Source organism: Liolophura sinensis, chromosome 6, assembly GCF_032854445.1.
Source record: "Liolophura sinensis isolate JHLJ2023 chromosome 6, CUHK_Ljap_v2, whole genome shotgun sequence".
Taxonomy (NCBI): domain Eukaryota; kingdom Metazoa; phylum Mollusca; class Polyplacophora; order Chitonida; family Chitonidae; genus Liolophura; species Liolophura sinensis.
This window is the reverse complement of record NC_088300.1, coordinates 72203701-72217914: the sequence shown is the minus strand read 5'-3', so window position 1 is coordinate 72217914 and position 14214 is coordinate 72203701. Positions and strand designations below refer to the sequence as shown.

General features: G+C 37.7%; 1 protein-coding gene across 2 annotated transcripts; it reads left to right on the top strand.

Annotated features, from left to right (window-relative positions):
* Positions 1 to 282: 282 nt before the first annotated feature.
* LOC135466818 (histone acetyltransferase KAT7-like) lies at positions 283 to 13761 on the top strand. Of its 2 annotated transcripts, none has more exons than XM_064744523.1 (13): positions 283 to 421; positions 2975 to 3098; positions 3426 to 3665; positions 3937 to 4019; positions 4914 to 5000; positions 5416 to 5556; positions 6164 to 6361; positions 8876 to 8965; positions 9830 to 9970; positions 10173 to 10266; positions 11038 to 11184; positions 11765 to 11871; positions 12168 to 13761. In XM_064744523.1, exons 1-13 carry the CDS (start codon positions 407 to 409, stop codon positions 12267 to 12269), a joined length of 1569 nt encoding a protein of 522 aa, XP_064600593.1. In that variant the 5' UTR covers positions 283 to 406; the 3' UTR covers positions 12270 to 13761. The 2 variants fall into 2 exon arrangements, with proteins under 2 accessions (XP_064600593.1, XP_064600592.1); XM_064744522.1 differs by having other exon boundaries at positions 5350 to 5556.
* Positions 13762 to 14214: the final 453 nt, after the last annotated feature.

Below are 14214 nucleotides of genomic sequence, written 5' to 3'. Positions count from 1 at the left end.
GAAATTTGCCATTTTCGTCTTTGATGCATAGCCTAAGTTATATTATAATTTGTGTAGGCAATATATGACTGATGAATACTGATATTACTCTAGCATCTGCATAAAATTTGCACAAAACATAAAGTGTGTAAAAGTGATTGAAACTTCTGCATGCTGGGTGGGTGAATTTGAACATGTTTGTAAAATGAACTCGAATGTCCTAAATTGTATCTTCTGTGTGACATCTGTCGCGTTTTTGTTGGAAGAGTGATCTCCCTTTCGCAACAGGTGTCGTGGTTGAACCGGAAAAATTCTGCCGCGAAAGACTTTCCTGTTGGTGTACAATGTTTTCTTATTGTTTACCCATATAAGATTTCATCTAGTGTATTTATGATAAGAGGAACATCAACCCCGTTAATCTGCAATAATGCCGAAGCGAAAGGTAGTAATCTGAGGATTTTGTTGTTATTGTCAGTTAGCCGTCAACAAAATAAGACCCATAACTCTTGTTGTTGTTGTAATACAACTTAAGTCCTGTTGATGTGCTGTTTGCTCTTGCCTGTGTAGAGTTGCAGTTGTATATGTACCAGATGTTACTGTCCCACCCTTCAGTGTAAACCACCGTTAACTAGTAGCTAGCCTAATGGATTTTGAAGCAACTTTTTAGTTGTAGGCCTATACCGGTAACTGTTTTGATGTCCACAGTTTAGTTCCCTAGGTTAACTGGTATCTGAGATGAACACACCGTGTTATTTTAGAAATTTGACATTAAACATAACTGAGTTTATCTCAGTTTCAAAAAACGTGGTACGGATTTCAAAACACCCACTTCCTTATGTTGAACAAACTCACCTCCTTTAATAATTGAGGATTGTATAGGGCTTATGAGAGATATGAGTTCTGGAAGTTGGGGGTTAGAAAACGCTCCATGTGCCCAGTGCTAATGCAGGGAGGCCGTGTAGCACCAGGGTTCTTGTCACAACTTCCAGTATATTCCGGTAATGGTACATGTAGTCTTAACAAAATGGAAATAAGTATGATTCTCTCAAAACCAGAAGAGATTGACTGCTTTAAATTTTCACTATGCAGCAGCATATAATGTCACTGTCAGATTGATGTAGTATTTTTATGGGTTATTTAATACTCATATGATGCTCAACATCAAGGGCATTTATTATCTTTTTTCTAGAATAAGGCCTGCCAGGAAAAGTTGCAAGCTACCTGACAGAGAATTAAATGAAGTAAATTTGAAGCTTTTACAAAAGTAACAGGCCGCAGGTAGCTTCTAGGCATCCAGCTGAAACATGGCCTTCCATTTCAAGACCAGTTTGGCTCCTTAATTTGTATGAAGTGTGAAATATTTTATCAATCTTGACATATTAACATGACTGAATAGAGAAAATATCAGCTTTTAGGCACTGCTAGCTCGTATTTCGGTATGTCTCTTGTTTTCACTCAATCATTTGATAATGGCTACGATATTTGTACAACAACCCTCTTTTGGGGAGTAGTTCCTGAGATCTGTCACGTTACACCTCAGGCACGTAATTGTGTCTCTTGTAAATGTACAGACTTAGACTAATATGCTGCACACTGCTATTTTTATGGCCTGCTTTCATCTTTTAGAATTTCATTTCAGGCGAGTATTAACAATGTCATGTAAAACTAAGTAAACACATACCATTCAAAAAGATGAAATACCCTGAATGACCTCAAATTTTGCCCACAAAAGTGTGTCAAGGCCAATAAGTGTCTAAAAATATGATATTTGTCGCTGAAATTTGCTTTTTCCTATAGGATGTCATGTTGCCTTCCCAAAAAACTTAAAGGAGAAGAAAATTTTATTATCAAACAAATACCGTTGAAAAGAGTATGCATTTCCTCACAGGTGCATGCCATAAAAAACTCTCATATGTACCTCAACTTGATAAATTGTAAATAAAGTCAGCGCCAAAATCTGCTGTGGGCGACTCCATTTTGCCTAAGAACTAGTCCTGAAGTCTTCTGTGTTAGGAGGAGAATTGCAGTCGGAAACCGCCAAAGTGCAGTTTATACATTTCCAGTAGAACTCTTCTTCCCAGAAGGTAGTGAACAGTACAGTTCGTTTTCCGCTTGACGATCGGGAAAAATTACAGCGTGTTAAAGATGGAGGATGCGATGGACTCATTGATTTATGCCACCTTTGCCGTTTTCAGGCTTTACATGTATGGCGACGAAAAATCGCAAAATTATGCAGCAGGCACCACGAGATAGAAAAAAATATGCTCTTTTCAGCCTATAGTGTCATTTTTTTTTTTGAAGTTTTCTTCTCCTTTGAGAATACCTTACTAACATCAACAGAACTCTCAGTCAGGTAAAATGAGAAAGTTAGTCATGGACAAAATTGTAGACCATTTAGGGTAATTCAGTTTTATTTTTAATGTTATTACATATCTATGTCTATAAATATATACTAAATGATGCAAAATATAACATGCTGGCTGATGATCACTATAATGTCACAGTATATTTACCAGCTACTTTATAGATAGTGAAGCAGTGTTGTGTGACATTGTAATCCACTGTCATATAAGTGAAATATTCTTAAGTTCAGGGAAAAACTTAAATATAATAAATAACTACACTGCTATTCAAGTGGTATTGTAATCCAAAGGGAGGCGGATAGAACATAACAAATCAACCATTCACGTTTGTAAAATTATAAGTATTTACCTGATTCAAAGTCATCTTTGTGATGACCTGGACTTAATTTTAGGTTGTCATTTTTATTGTGAGCTCTTAAAAATGAGTAATTTACCAAAGATTCAATGTATTTTAGTGTTTACACAGTAGTTTTCTTTATTTATTTTATGTTATTTATTTTATTTTATTTTTTATTTTTTTTTGGTGTTATATCCCTTATATGTGTAGGTTTACGGGGAAAAGCGGCAGTGTTTATTGTCCAGTAAAAAACCTTTTTATGCATACATATGTAATTACACACCTGTGTTTTCAGTCCACAAGAGTGCTTCAGTCAGAAGATTCCTCGGAGGAAACTGACCTTTCTGTGGATGTGGAGAGTGAAGGGGAAACAATCTCCAGTACACCCAGACACAGACGAATGACAAGGAGATCTGCTGGTACAACATTTCTCATGCTCACATGTTTCTGCAACTATTAATTCTGTACATTGTTGGTACGATTATTTCCCGATATACAAAATAAATAGTTTTACGTTTGAAAACAATTGGGATTGTTGTGTACATCATTACTCTCCAGCTATTAGTGTTACCTGTGTTAGTAAATCAGATGATGAGTGTACAGTTTTATGATAAATCTTGATAAATCTTTCCTATCTTGATAAATACCAAATTGGGACCTGCGGCTTTTGATGATATGGTAAGGAGGGCATCATGTTTTTTAATAACTTAGAACATATATGAGTATAAATATTTTTGTTTTTCCAGCTCACAGTTTGCAGAAGTCTCCTTCAAAGCGCCTCCGTAAGAAATCAGAGAATTGTGGTTCAAGTTCGAGCAGTGATACAGACACTGGGGCCATCACCTCCCGCCCACCAAAGACACCCAGGGGAAGACAACCCACCAAGCATGAGGAGCCCCCTACACCAATTCACACAGACCGTGTAGGCGATAGTGATGACAGTCAGGATGATAGCCTCTGTCACATACCTGGCTGTGATTCATCAGGTACACTGCCTGCAGGTTGATACCAAAAGAGGCAGACTTTGTTCCTAATTTAAGTCTTGCTCACAAGGATACCATGTTCAGGACAAGACGATTTTTCTCTTTACCTTTGAATCCCTATGAATCATATAAATATTTTTCAGAAAAATTTTGGCCTGTCTCTTCAAGCTTAGTAATTGATCATGAGGTTGAAAAATCGCAATGATCTTGCATATATATGTATAATCTATTGCAGATGACAAATCAGTATGATGGTAGATGTTTTTAATTTCAGGTCACCTTTCAGGATTGTACGATACCCACCATACCATATCAGCATGTCCCATCTACCATAACACTACACCAGCAGAATGCAAGGTTTGTACAGCTACGGTGTGAAATTTTGCTTACAGTCTCTTGTTCATTGGTGTGTTTATATGTAATAATATCTTTACATGTAACTCAGTCAGTTTACAGTGAAATTTGGTCCCCAAGACTTTCATACGAGGCAAAGGAATTTTCCTCCAATTTGCTGATTTCAGACTTTTTGTTTAAAATTAAAAAAACAAAAGCAGCTGATTTTTGTCTGAACAGGTGATTGCGAATGTAATTTGGAGGTAGGGTGAGGTATTTTCAGACTTTCTTCAGAATTTTCAATGTTTTTTCTGGCTGTCAATTGTCATGCCTGTCATACTGAAAACAAAGTATGGGAAACATGTACTTTATACCAAAATATGCATCAAATGTAGTTTGGGGTTATGTAGTTTGGAAGAGAACCCTACATACATACTACACCCTCCTCCACCCAGTGATAGTGCTACCCCACAAGCAGTCCCAACCGGTGGGTGAAACAGGGCACTGTCGTATTGCTATTCTCTATGCCTGAAGTGGAAGTCTTTTATTGCATGTGTGGGGACCTCATTGGATGAAGCATTGGTCTCGGAGCAGCCAATAAGAGCCTGACCACTACAGTATCAGGTTCCATTCCAGCTATTTCTAGCTAGGGTGTGATTTTAAGTGGGTAGGTCAGCCAGTTATCTGGTGAAGGCAGTGATTTACTCTGGGTGATCAGGTTTCCTCCACAGATAAATTTGATCACTGTGGTACGAGTTAAACACCATTCAAATAAATAATAGGCACAGGAAACAGTAAGCCAAAATTTATATCAGAGGAAAGAAAATTAAACACTGTCTGAGAAGGGGTGGAGGGGAAGGGTGCCTTAAGCAAGAGAAAAATTTTTGCATGCGACTAAAACTTTGATTTCTTCTTCAGGCAAATTATGAGCTTCGACAGAAAAAAGCTGATGAAAGACAGAAAGTTATTGAGACACTGAGTGACAGACGGGATCTCAGGAGACATGTAAGAATTTTTCTTCTTTTCATTTTGGTTTGTTTAACTTAAAACAGCCATACCCTGCCAGTTACATTTCTAACCAGTTCCCACTTTCACAAACTGGGTAAATCATTTTTCCTTAACTTCTTTTGTTAACTTTGCTGCTCTACTTAATTACCTCTTCTTCTTTTCGCCTACATGTACATACATCAGGTTACCAGGTGTTATTTCTGCTGGAACTGGTATTGCCTTGATGAAAGCGAACTTGCTGGGTTTAAGATCATGTGAATACATGTAATTTAAGCAGGAGCTACCACTCGTCTCAAGAGTTCATAAAAATTCATTTGTTTTCACGTATTGATTTCAACATCTGCAGAACCCGAATGAAGAACAGAAGGCTAAAGGTCAAAAGGCTAAACAGTCAAGACGTCATGTATTGCAGCTGCCTGATGAAGATCGAAAAGAGCATCAGCAGCATCGAGAGCTCCACGACACGAGTAGAGAACCTTTACTACAGGGGCTTGCCTCCGAGTACGATCTCAAAATGTTCAAGGAAGCCCAGGCAAGGGCATGCGAGAAAATGGTAAAGTATATCTTCTTCAACAAATTCACATTGTTAGTGATATGAACACAAAAAAAGAGATTAAAAACATTAAAAGCAATTACACCTACCTGAATTCTTTAACCTTATTATCTTCCTCTACGACCACTATTTTGAAACATTCTGAGAGAACTATGGGGTGTAGAGAAATAATTTACAGTGTTATGAAGATTGCATCTTTAGTTACACAGACAAATTATTTCAACATTTTCATAATAATAGTATGCACAAATTCTACTGAAAAAAGTGCTTTAAAGGTGGAAAAGGTTGAGGATTTACAGTACTCTCCAAGAGGCTTGCTTCTAGTGGGATGACCTCATGGAGTCAGTATAAACCTAAAAACTTACATGGCAGTATATCAAGTAAGACTTGGCCTGAAAGGTTAAATTACTTGATCTTCTTAATAGGTGAAATAATGTTCGTTAAAGATCGCTCTTGATACAGTTTATAGTTCACTTGCACATGTCGGGTATATTTTCTTGAGTTGCTTGGTATATATCGCCTTCATTTGCTAATATTTATAAATAAGTTGAAGTTAGTGATTGTTTAAATAAAAAATTGTAGTAGTAATCTGTGGTATTTTGTGTAGGAACACGAGCTGACAAGTCACTACCAACTTAGTGATCGTAAAGAGTACCGTGTGAAGAAAGTTGAAATGGGGCAGTATGAGATGGAGACTTGGTACTCCTCCCCTTACCCTGATGAATACTCCAGGCTGTCAAAGATCTACCTGTGTGAGTTCTGCCTCAAGTACATGCGGACAGCCACCATCATGAGGAGACACGTGGTAAGTCAACCACACTGATCTCATAGTTTTATAATCTGCCTCAAGTACATGAGGCCAGCCACTGTCATGAGGAGTTTCTAGGACCGATTCTATAGCCTAATGGTTAGAGTGTCTGCCTCAAATGGTAAGTCAGCCACACTGATCTCATAGTTTTAGAATCTGCCTCAAGTACATGAGGCCAGCCAGTGTCATGAGGAGACACGTGGTAAGTCAACCACACTGATCTCATAGTTTTATAATCTGCCCAAAGTACATGAGGCCAGCCACTGTCATGAGGAGTTTCTAGGACCGATTCTATAGCCTAATGGTTAGAGTGTCTGCCTCAAATGGTAGGTCAGCCACACTGATCTCATAGTTTTAGAATCTGCCTCAAGTACATGAGGCTATCCACTGTCATGAGGAGACACGTGGTAAGTCAACCACACTGATCTCATAGTTTTATAATCTGCCTCAAGTACATGAGGCCAGCCATGATCATGAGGAGACACGTGGTAAGTCAACCACACTGATCTCATAGTTTTATAATCTGCCTCAAGTACATGAGGCCAGCCAGTGTCATGAGGAGACACGTGGTAAGTCAACCATAGTGATCCCATAGTTTTATAATCTGCCTCAAGTACATGAGGCCAGCCACTGTCATGAGGAGTTTCTAGGACCAATTCTATAGCCTAATAGTTTGAGTGTCTGCTTTGGAGTCGAGAGATCTGGGATCATGCCCTGGATGCATCTTACCAAAGAATAAAATGATACTACATGTAGGTGCTGCCTTGTTTGGATCTCAGCACTGAGAAGTTAGACTAAGGAAACAGGACTGGTTGGCCCAGTGTCTGGTATAATGTGACTGGGTAGTTGTGCGGTCTAGTGTCTTTGGCAGGATACATCAGAGGCGGTAGCACTTTGGCTACATGGACTCGCCCTGCCGCAAGAAGACACTGTATATGCACACACACCTAATGACTTCTTTGTCGTCATATGATTGAAAAATTTAAGTACGACGTTAAACCCCAAGCATACATTATACACGCATACATGGTCATACATGAAACATACATACATACATGAAAATTTGTTGAGTATGGTGTAAAGATCCAGCATAGTCTTGTACTTCCAATGGAGGACATCCAACTTGTGCTTATTTCTTCTTCACATAAACTGTGTTTTCTTTTCTGAAAGTATGTATGTGTTCTTTGTGTGGTGGATGGAACATGATTTTATGTACTTAAACATACGGTAGGAAATGCCATGTGATATTTTCAACTTTATGTACATGTGGAATATAAAGGGTTTTATACATATTATCGCCCACCTTTTGGAAATATCGCTTCCACTGTGCCTTATCATTTTACATTTGTTCATCTGATCATAAGTTACATGTACCCGATATCCATAAAACAAATCTAAGGGAATCTCGTTATTTGAAGGTAAAGTATCTCAGCAAAATCACTAACCCTGTCTCACAATGATTGAGAAAAAAAATACTACTGTTTTATTGAGATAATCAGATAATACGTCTAATGCTTGCTCAGATATTTATCTGCATGTGCAATATAATCAGGATAATACAAACATGTGCCAGGACATAAAAATGGTTTATCTATTATTAGTAAATGCTTGGTATAAATGAGAGTCATGTAAATGTGATGCCAGTTTTCATTACATAAAACAAATGTGTAGTAATAGCAAGTCTCATAAAACATAAGTGAAATATTTTTGAGCAGGATGTCATCTATAGATCAGAGTAAATCAGGTCTGACTGTGTAAGACTTTATTGAAGTTGGATAATTCCTTTACGACTGGCAGATACCATGCGATTTGTTTGAGCAGGAGTTGACGATATTTTGTAGAAATAACATTTGTTCAGATACCATGCGATTTGTTTGAACAGGAGTTGACGATATTGCGTAGAACTAGCAATTGTTCAGATACCATGCGATTTGTTTGAACAGGAGTTGACGATATTTCGTAGAAATAACAATTGTTCAGATACCATGCGATTTGTTTGAACAGAAGTTGACGATATTTCGTAGAAATAATTGTTCAGATACCATGCAATTTGTTTGAACAGGAGTTGACGATATTTCGTAGAAATAACATTTGTTAAAATTACTGATACTAAGTGTCTACATGTACCTTTTTAAATGACATAAAAAAAACAGTCATTATCTTTATACAGTATACGCCCCATGATGGACGTACTTCTCAGTACAAGTAAATGTTCGATATAAGGGACATATCATTATATACTTTCGCAAATAGCCACAACACAGCTTTGCCATATGGCCAGACTTTGTGTGCTGACGGTAGTTTTATGTTGTTGTTGCACTGCCTTATGCACTACATGCATCACTTTTGTTTTAGGGTTAATTAGTTACTTGCTTATATTAAAACTGATTTATTTGGGCGCCGGTCTTAAGTTTATGAAAAGGCATCTAGAGAGAACTGAAACCCAGTTGAAATTCGTTGGTCTTGTCCTTTAACAAAGCTGTCTTGAATATCTTGAATGTCTTTTTCAAGGCTAAATGTGTTTGGCGACACCCACCTGGTGATGAGTGTTACAGAAAGGGCAGCAACTCTGTGTTCGAAGTGGATGGCAAGAAAAACAAGGTACATGTGCCGTTGATCAATATGTCAGAAAAAAAATCACAGCATGTCTGGTATGAGAAGCCTTGTTATGAAAGATCCATACTTTTTCATCATCTGGAGGATAACCATGGTGAAAATTATAGTACTTAAGAGACACATTTATCTGTTATAACCATTGCTTTGGGAGTGTTTTAGATTCCATCAGTCCAGATGACTAGTCCATGATTTTTACCTGCCTCTGACTTGGCTTCTGCCTCGAGTCAGCAGATTTGTCAGGTAGCTGGTCAAGTCCTATGCAGTGCTTCCCTGGCGCTCTGCCCAGTACACTCCAGCTCCATAATCCTAGTTATGTTCTGCCCATGTAGTTCTCTCTGTTTCTTCTCACCATAACGCTGGCCACTGTCTCATATAAGGTGAACTATTCGTCATTGCTGTGTAAAACACCAATCAAACAAATAAATAAATAATCAAAATGAGGTAGTTTCAATTTCAAAGTCTTTTTTGTCTCTTAAGGTGAAAAAAGGGATCATTTGACCTGTCAAAAATGTTATGCAACTATTTTTGATCACATTTAGTATAATAAGAGCAATGCACAAAACTTATTTAGAGTAGACAAACAATGGAGAAAATTGAGGATCTGAGCATTTTTGAAATTCAGAATTTCTGAAAGGAGAGGAGTGTCATTTATGCCAGGAGTCATTTGGACCTCAGACCTGAAACTCCCTGATTTGTGCAGTACAACACACCAGTCAAATAAATACATGCAAATGTATTCCAATACTGGTTAGGTACCAAATGTCATGTTAACAGCTCAGTTGTAAATTTTGTTCCATTTAACTTCTAATTAATAATTGTAATTAATTTCAACCATGTTTAATGTTTCAGGTATATTGTCAGAACCTGTGTCTGCTGGCCAAATTATTTCTTGACCACAAGACTCTGTATTTTGATGTTGAGCCTTTCCTGTTCTATGTGCTCACGGAGAATGACAGTCATGGTTGTCATATAGTTGGCTACTTCTCAAAGGTAATGGCTTTGTCTTCATTGTTGAATGTTATAAAGTACATTTATTCCATAAATCTAATATTATTGTCATGTTCACAGTGTATCATTTCTTCGGTTGCAAAGATCAGTTGTTCTCAAAAGGACTGTGAACTTTGTACACAAATATCAACACATACATGTTAATTTGGCAAACTTCCATGTGTTTTCTGAATTCTGATTTCAGGAGAAGAATTCCATACTGAACTACAACGTATCCTGTATACTGACTTTGCCTCAGTATATGAGACAAGGCTATGGAAAAATGCTTATAGACTTCAGTAAGTGTTGGTATATAAACTGGACTTAACCATACATTAGATTTGTTACCACTGATTTGATTGATGTAGAACCTGTTTTTTTCATTTTTTGGAGGTTGTTTTTAACGTCACATTACTTAAAGACAGTGTTAAAAAAAGCTACCCTTCTCTTCATTTTTCTCACCCTGTTTTCTTTGATTCCTAGCTGGATAAATACTGTGTGTGGTAGAAAAAAAAGAGCTGTATAATAGTGTACTCTATTGTGTAACCTAGCTATCGTCCAGCATGCAGACAGTTAGAGATTCAGTGAAAGTTCTGAAGACAACAGTAACATACACAGGACTCCGCATACTGTAATTGCTTTGGGTGGCTTGAGATGTGCTCATTGCCGTTCACGTTTACCGATATGTTTACCAGTTTAACCAGTCAGAATTTATGCTCACCAGTTTAACCAGTCAGAATTTATGCTCACCAGTTTAACCAGTCAGAATTTACTTACATCACCATAGTGTTGGTGTACGCACAATTTGTTTTTGTCACCTTCAGCACCAACACCTGATGTGACACAGCCTGATGTACGGCAGCATGTAAAACTCCTCAGTTCTTATCACACATGTTTTGATTAAAACATACAACACATCAGTTCCACCTTTGAGGTAGCTGTCATCCTTATTTTTTTTCTCAAAGTGCCTTTATTTGTAATGTGTTTTCTCTTTTCTCTTTTTGTTATTTTACCATAAGTCAAATACCTTAGCAGTTAATAAAGCTGATTTATTCTGTGTATGATTAAAGGCTACCTCTTGAGTAGGATAGAGTCCAAGATAGGGTCGCCAGAGCGTCCTCTTTCTGATCTGGGGCTGCTAAGCTACCGTAGTTACTGGAAGGAAGTGTTGCTAGGATATTTACACAAGTACCGTGGTAATGAGATTTCCATCAAAGGTATGTGCGTTTATGTTACAGTCAACAAAATTACATTGAGCTATTTCTTTTTGTTGTAATCATCTACGATCTTGTATTAGTGATGCCGTGAGTTTGAAACTTGCTTCTCCCGAGTGAAAATTTTACACAGGAAACTGTTGGCTGTTGTCTTATTTCTACCAAAAGTTTGTGAACTGGTTTATATTGTGGAATGGTTTACCCCGAGATCAGTACCAGCCTTATCTTTGAACAAGTTTTGGTGTTATTTGACAATTTCCTTGATTTTGATTGGCTGATGGTTTCTGTGCAGATCAAGTTCAAGAACTAACTTAATTATTGCTGAAGTTTTGCATATTTACCATGGCATATAAATTCTTGTTTTTTTTTCCTGCAGTTAATCATGGTAAGACTGGCTTGATTTGCATGGATTTCATTATATCTTTCTTGACGTCATAATGATTGTTGTGCCATTTTTAGCAAAGTACTATATTTACTTTTGATGTACGACCAAGAAGAATTTTATTATGGTTGGAATAAAAGATATTTTTATCTGTTTATTTATTTATTATTATTACTTTTTTTTTTTTGGTGTTGTTTTTAGATGTTAGCCAAGAGACGGGTATCAACGCCAATGATATAGTGAGCACTCTGCAGGCTCTAGGCATGCTCAAATACTGGAAGGGCAAACATCTTGTTCTGCGAAGACAGGTAAGGCAATGTCCTTGGAACAGCAAAATGTAACTTTCAGGTTTTGGCTTGAACACTAAACAGTTGCCATCAGGAAAAACCTAATCTGAAATCTGTGTGGCTAAAATCCTTTGATTAAACCTGAGAGTGGAGCAGTGCCCTGGGTAACTGTGATCTACACCTCAAGGTTTATGATTACATATGATCTGCCCAATCAGATAACATGAGCAAAAACATTTTTGTTGTGCTTACATGTGATATGTTGATCTTGCTTATACAAACCTTTATAAAGATATTCTTTTTTTTGTCAACTTCAGGATTTAATAGATGAATTTCTTCAAAAGAAGGCCAAATGCCGGCACGAGTCTCGCCAAGTCGACCCCAGCTGTTTGAAATGGACACCTCCAGTAAAGTCATGAAGAGCTTTTTGTTGCTTATGTGGCATGCCTACCCTAGTCCTTTACAAAGCCCAGTTTTAAGTTCTAGATCCATAGTTTTTACATTCACATCATGTATTTATCCGGGGGGTGATTATGAACAGTTGTTAAAAATACTAATTTTTATAGTGTATGGTCAGATAGGGTGAAGCATTTGTTGACCAATGAGAACTCTTTTATGTGATTTCCTGTGAGAAGTCTAGCGTGCTGACCAATGAGAACTTTTGTATGTGATTACCATTGAGACGTCTAACATGTTGACCAATGAGAACTCCAGCATGGAGTATTGTTCATGTCATGAAGCATGAAGCTTTAATCATTCATGCAAAGAAGCACAAAACTTGCTTAGCTATCAATACAGCAGGATTAAGGTCTGCCTGCAATGATACATACCTGGTAGTAAGTGTTAGTGGACTTCAAGAACTATGGCAGGTTACAGAGCAGGCATGCATAGGCTCATGTGGATTGTGCGTCACTTTATAGCTCTTTTGTAGTTTCTTACTCCTCTGATTTTGATGGTAAAATGTTCCTGAATGGCTTCCTTGATTACAGTAACCTGTATAGATAGTACAGTCAGTAGTCAGCAGAATTTGTCAGGATAAGCCAGATAAACATTTCAAGTAGTCAAGACAGTGATTTCTTCTTTGTGAGACAAACATGCCCACATCACTATGTTAAGGCATTGCAACTTTTGGCAGTCATGCAGGTATGTGTGACACCTGAGATTTTACGTGGAACTGAGCATAGTTTCATATTGAAAATGTAGAGAAATGCACATAGAAAAGTAGAACTGAGCTGAAAGCTAGGTTGTCACCAAAGTTTGGAAAAGGCTTAAATGACTATATGCTATCATTCATGCCCTGTATAACCCATTCTGCGCATGGGTACAGATGAAACACTCGAAACAACAATCTGGCTTGTAACAGCAGTGTTGGGTATATTGTTCAGATGTAGCTGAGTGAAAAGAAAAAAAAAAAGACATCGTAGATAACAAGAATGTGGAGTAGAATGATGTCCACATAATGTAATGTAAATAAAGATTATTGGTTTCCGGAGTATTCTGCTGACAGATATACAGAACTGATGAAAACCCACCAGCTGCAGCTTGCTACTCATATTGTATACCTTTCTCATAGATGTACTACTAATGCTGTTGTTACACATTACACGTGTATCAAGATCAGTCATATGTACTAAATAATACGTTATTACCAGCATGTTAAGTTTACAGGATAATGTGTACTGTTAAATTTGTGAAAGTTTATGACTGATTAAATGTTTGCTATATCCTAAGACAATGTATTTGTGAATTTCTATAAGTTCCACAGTTTGCTGGCAGAATTTTTGACATATCACTGGAGAGGAAGGTAGCATGAGCTGGACTTGAACCCACAGCAGTCACTTTAGTGAGAGGCTCCTGGGCCATTGTGCTGCACTCACACGCTAACCACTGAACCTGTTGAATACTGGAAACAAAAACTAAGAATGCCAAAAAGAGCTAGAATTGACTCAGCCAATACTCGTGCAACCAAAGACCTCTTTATATACGCTTCAAACATGAAACCAAGAACTTGTGTCTGGGGACCTGTCAAATTCCCGGCAGGAGGGCCTTGATGCCATTTTATTGATGTCAAACACCTTTCCCAGCTTGCCACAGTGACCTTGCATTAAAGACAGAACCACATCACAATAGAAGCTGATACACTGCAGGTGTTCAGCTACAATCAAGTTTTGATGAAAAATGTGGCTCAGGGTTCTGTTATACGCTAATGCAAACTCCCCATTGGTGTTTTGTCATTTGTGGAAATCAAGTGAGATGTAATTCTGTGACTAACAGGGCTTTAGGTTTTCCTCAAAAGTTACATCCATTACATCACCATGGACTAGTGGTCAGCATGCCAGTGGAACCTCTCACCAATGCGGATGC

Coding starts and splice junctions, on each gene's coding strand:
- LOC135466818 (XM_064744522.1), top strand. Junction 5,557..6,163: donor CAAGGGCATGCGAGAAAATG/GTAAAGTATATC, acceptor TATTTTGTGTAG/GAACACGAGCTGACAAGTCA. Junction 11,185..11,764: donor TAATGAGATTTCCATCAAAG/GTATGTGCGTTT, acceptor TGTTGTTTTTAG/ATGTTAGCCAAGAGACGGGT.